Source organism: Glycine soja, chromosome 14 (assembly GCF_004193775.1).
Source record: "Glycine soja cultivar W05 chromosome 14, ASM419377v2, whole genome shotgun sequence".
Taxonomy (NCBI): domain Eukaryota; kingdom Viridiplantae; phylum Streptophyta; class Magnoliopsida; order Fabales; family Fabaceae; genus Glycine; species Glycine soja.
The window spans coordinates 8,672,539-8,677,922 of record NC_041015.1 but is presented as its reverse complement, the minus strand read 5'-3'; the positions used below and the strand labels follow the sequence as shown (position 1 = coordinate 8,677,922).

At 32.8% G+C, this 5,384-nt stretch overlaps 1 protein-coding gene across 1 annotated transcript; it reads left to right on the top strand.

Moving 5' to 3' along the window:
* The first annotated feature begins 2,498 nt into the window (after positions 1 to 2,498).
* On the top strand, positions 2,499 to 4,623 carry LOC114384434 (transcription factor RAX3-like). The gene is made up of 3 exons (XM_028344103.1): positions 2,499 to 2,773; positions 3,117 to 3,246; positions 3,469 to 4,623. The coding sequence occupies exons 1-3, from the start codon at positions 2,638 to 2,640 to the stop codon at positions 4,295 to 4,297; spliced, it is 1,095 nt and encodes a 364-aa protein (XP_028199904.1). The 5' UTR covers positions 2,499 to 2,637; the 3' UTR covers positions 4,298 to 4,623.
* Positions 4,624 to 5,384: the final 761 nt, after the last annotated feature.

Here is a 5,384-nt window from a genome sequence, read left to right as displayed (position 1 = left end):
AGCCATCGAGTTGTCAATAATCAAGGGTGTTATAAGAAAAGATGAAGTGTTGATAGAAGTAGAAAAGTCCTCTATTTATACAACTTTGAGAATCACTTCAAAACCCTTTTGATTTCTCACCATTTATGATAATATCGAGAGTTACAAACTCATGATGTAGGTGCGAAAATTGAAGCACCACCTCCATTTGGAGTTTTACCCCATCCAAAGCGACATGACCATTTAAGACCACAAACGTATTCACACGTGGTGCGATCAAAATACACCTAGACTATTGTGTCTTAAATCGAAGGGTTATGATTCTTTTTGTCTGAAAAGTCATCACCTTGTATGTACACGTGCGTCATAACGTTTGATTGAGGCCATGTTGATTGAGCAATTTGCTCATTGCTACTCGTTGAAGGAAAAACAATTAAAACAGATTGGTTGTAAATCGTTTCTCTTATAGCGGATCGACCAATTAAAACAAGTTAATCATTTTGTTGCTCCATGGTTACCGCGCCAAACAAAACCTTCATTTGACCGCTTTGGCTTGTCATGCCTACATTAGAATCACAATTAAGCTCTTTCGTCTTTATCAAACTCAGCTTGGGAACTTATGTACTGTACAAGACCCACGAGTGATCGACTAACCAACCACCATCTTTGGCACATCCATAGTGGATATGATGGAATAGTTATCAGGTCGATCATCTCGTCCATTATAAGCAAAGGCCAAACACACACACAAAAAAAAGATAAGTTAATTACATTCTATTGACATTTACACACCTTGAACAAAAATACTTATTGTACCATTGGAGTTTCTTTTCAAGTATCTTACCCCACACCGAGAAGGAGATTTCTTACAAATTGGACTAGCGAAGAACTTGGTAAGAAAACATTTTAAGAATATCTATTTTGTAAAAAGAAAAAAAAAATGCATTGGCAGAGTTATTAATTTTATGGCTTGAGCTGGGAGACGGGTATTAGAAAAACGGGTAGTGCTCGCTCCCACTGGTCAGCATACTGCCAAGTTCTCACGGCACTCTTATTATCTTGTTACTCATTTGTTCACCAACCAAAAATATGGTAGAAATTACCCCCCCGCGCTAGTTTTCCACATAAATTCAATGATCGGTATTGCCCTGCTTCTTTTGCTTCTAGAAACTTTGTTAATATTTCAATTTTAGACTAAACGCAATGAAATTGATGAGACCTTATAAATATCAACATCATCAGGTTTTTAATTTCATTTCTTGGATGAAATTTGGTTGGTGAGTTACTGATGAAATTATCTTTGTTTCTCACATTCAATTTTTTAGAAGAGGCGACTTTCAATAAATAACTAGTTAAATCAATTACTATATATTTAATAATTTTTTATAATATGAAAACTTATACACAATATTTTGATTATAAAATTTATTAATATATATAAGAAAAAAACTATAAGAATTATGTGTCATTTTTTAATTCCAAATAAATTTCGTAAAAGATCTTTCAAAGGTCACTATGTTATCCAAATTGATCTAATGGTGGTATTTTAATTAAATAGTTTGGATAAAGTTTTAGGTTTAAAATTTATTTATTATATTTCTTTGTCTCCTTGTCACTGTAATTATGGATTTGTTAAATTCTTCTATTTTTACAAATCATCCTTCTCACCAATCTCACTTTTTCTTATTCATCTGCATTAAAGCCCATTAAAAAGATTATCCTTTAGAAGTTGATATATATTTTTCTATATTCTTTTTTTTTTAAAATCTCCGGTTTGAAAAGAAGTCTAAACATAGATTTTTGAAAGGTACATCTGCCTGTTAAGGCAGCGATATATGCCTACATTGTGCCCTTCGCGTGTATTTAAGACTATCTTTGCCCTAAAGTGATATTAAGGCCGGTCAACTTTGAAGTTGGAAACGTATTAACGTTACATTAATATAAGGGACAACCTTCACAGGCAAAATTCAAAGCATTGACAAAAGCTACCTCGCAATTAAATAATGAGAAACATTGATGACTCAAACAAAAGGAAAATGTAAAAACTTATAGTTTACATTTTCATAGCTAGAACATAAAAATATAGTGCTATGTGGTATAACAAGGTTTAAGAGAGATGAGAAAATAACAAATAATGCTTATGATTTTGTAGAGAAAAAAAAAAGGTAAGCAAATAATTGCATTTATAATTTTGTAAAGAGAAAAAAAAACTGAAGAGTGTAACAAGAAGACTGCTCTATGTCAGATGCATGTATATATGGCTGCGCAGTGAGGCAGCAAAGGTCACAAGGAGTGGACTCCAAAAAGTTGTAAGAAAAATAAAATTTTTAGCCTATAGTATATACAACTTAAAATTGATTCTAGTCTAAGCAAGACAAGAAGAACAAACCTTATTCTCCTATTCTGGCAATACTAAATTTCAGGAATTTTCGATATATATATATATATACCTTTCTTTTCTGCCACACACTATATAAAAATAGTACAATGGATGGTCTCGGAATCATGTTTATTCCCTCAAAGTTTTTATATTAATAATTCTTATTCCCTCTCTCTCTCTCTCCTATAATTCTGACTTGGGGGTTGTAATTAAAGAGTGGAGGTTGCCCCAATCAATCAAAAAGCTGAAAGCAGCAACACCAAAACCAAAAAGGCAATATGGGCAGGGCTCCTTGCTGCGACAAAGCAAACGTGAAGAAAGGTCCATGGTCACCAGAAGAAGATGCTAAGCTCAAATCCTACATAGAAAAGCATGGCACTGGTGGTAACTGGATTGCTTTGCCTCAAAAAATAGGTATATACATATTATACTACAAACACACACTACTTTCTATGAAACCCTATTTATGAATTTGGGTTTCCTTGATTCACTCACATGTATATCTTCCTTTCATTGATTATCTATGTGTAATTAGGAGCCAAGGACTCATTACTAAAGAAAATTTTTGCATCCAGACTTCTAAATTTCCTTTTGATCAAACTTAAAGTTAATACAGTATCAAAATTATTATAGTATTATTTTTCAATCAAAATTAGCATTTGGTTTCGGTGATTCTCATTAATTTAACAACCATTATGATCAACACGAAATACTAGTTTTGTATGTCTTAGTTAATTATATTAATTTTGTGAATCAGGCCTTAAGCGTTGTGGCAAGAGTTGCCGCCTTAGGTGGCTAAACTATCTTCGCCCTAATCTCAAACATGGTGGTTTCTCCGTAGAAGAAGACGACATTATTTGCAGCCTTTACGTCAGTATTGGAAGCAGGTTTGTACATACACATATACTTGTTAGTTCGGTCCTAGCTAATTAAATTTACTAGTTAATTAAGACTGTGATGTTAGTTATAATACACGTTGCTATAGTTATAGAGCGAGTCTGGTTTCACATTTCAGATACACAGTCTTTCATATTTATTAAAAAGCTAATAGTTATTTCTCAAAGAGTTTCTAAACACACTATAATAGACAATACATGTTGTGATCGCAGGTGGTCGGTGATTGCAGCTCAATTGCCAGGAAGAACCGATAATGACATAAAGAACTACTGGAACACGAGGCTGAAAAAGAAGCTTCTGGGGAAGCACCGAAGAGAGCCACGTAATAGAGGGAATTACAACAGTGTTAAGCAAGAAAATGATGTTAATAGAGGGAGTGGTACTACTGATGGTGATTCTTCTTCCTTATCTTTGCTTCAGGAAAATGGTAGCACTACTCATCATCAAGAACAACATCAACAGCAACCATGTTGGCCACAGAATATTAATAACATGCCTGTGCTACCACTACAAGTACCTTTGCCATACAAAAACCAAGGTCCATGTTTTAACGACCAAGATTCCCTCAAAAAACTCCTTATCAAACTCGGAGGAAGATTTTCAGGTGATTCTTACCATCCTACCCTTGATGGCTTGAACCTTGAATTCTCATCACATGGGCAACAAATTTATCAAGAACAAGTCCATGTTGGCTCTTCTGCTGCTTGCATTAGTGCCACTATTAACAACAACAATGAGGTACAATTTGCACAAACTGGTCAATACCCTGGAGTTGATAACTTGGTGCAAGGGCAAGGTGGTAATTTCACTCCGTCGTTTGAGGAAATGGTGTCTTCTTCTAATTATCCAGATGGTTTAGAGTTCTTGTATAATGAGGGCATGATCGACCATAAGATAATAGACACTACTACTACCACAACCTGGGGTGAAACTAGCACTCCAATTTATCATCATCATGATTCACTTGCTTCCACTTACCAAGGTCAAGGTGTGATACAAGAATGTGTTTTGCAAGATTTTAGCTACCCCAGGGCACAATAACATGATCTTGTACATATTTTGTTATTTTTATCATTATTAACAGCTGCTACTAGCCATTTATCACAAGGGGAAAAGGGTAACTGATTAATATTATAGACAATAAAATTAGTTATATATATATATATATATATATATATATATATATATATAACTAGCTATTGTAGCTGTATCAATTTATGCTTAATTAGTCTTTGACATAATAGCTAGTTTTTTTTTTTTGAGGGTCATATAATAGCTAGTGTTGAATGTTGATCATCTGCTAGCTGGTAGCAGTGTAGTTTCTTCGGACTCTTGTTTTGTGTATTAATTTGGCTATCATTTAAATATCTTTCGTGTTTTAACTGATATGTGTGATATGATTTATGATTTATGATTTGCAAATTCTATGCAATAGCGGTAAAGTGCACTAATTAAGTACGGTGCCATATAGTCTGCGGTCAAACTGAATAATGTGATTGGTGTGTGTACATGTATATCTCCTTTAAGAGAAAAGAAGAGATACAATAAATAGGTTAGCTTTTACAATTTGTTTTTTTTATTACATTATTCATCTCAGTTAACATTTCTCTCTCTTCTCTATTATCTTTTCTTCTATTTGTAAATGGAGTCACTCCTACATGATTAAAATATACATGACATATATCTATTATTTATGGTGAGCGAGTTATGTCTTGTAGATGGAATTGAACACTAATAACATAAAATGACATATTTAAATAGGGTGATTTTGTTTGCTCTCTATGTGAGAAAGGTACTCTAGTTAATTAGCTAGGCCCTCTTATATAGTTTCATATCTATACAAAAATATTGATTTGTAGTTACGTGACTCTGCTTAGCATCCTTTTTTATATATGATTTCAGAATTGATAGACTATAGCTGTTCCATCTTCTTTAGATGTTATAAAAAATAAAATCAATTAACTAGTTAGATTTAGATTGTGTAATAATTAACTTAAAGTTTAGTATTACTATTACACGTGTTAATGGGAAGATGTTATATATATAACTATTAATAAAGACAAATATTTTATTTTGTCATTTTTTTTAGACATTTTTATTTTCAATTATTATAAATTATTATCCCATT

Excerpts from the sequence above, each read along its gene's own strand:
- LOC114384434 (XM_028344103.1), top strand. The coding sequence starts at position 2,638 with ATGGGCAGGGCTCCTTGCTGCGACAAAGCAAACGTGAAGAAAGGTCCA. Across the intron at positions 2,774-3,116 it reads TGCTTTGCCTCAAAAAATAG|GCCTTAAGCGTTGTGGCAAG; the intron begins GTATATACATAT and ends TTTGTGAATCAG. Across the intron at positions 3,247-3,468 it reads TACGTCAGTATTGGAAGCAG|GTGGTCGGTGATTGCAGCTC; the intron begins GTTTGTACATAC and ends TTGTGATCGCAG.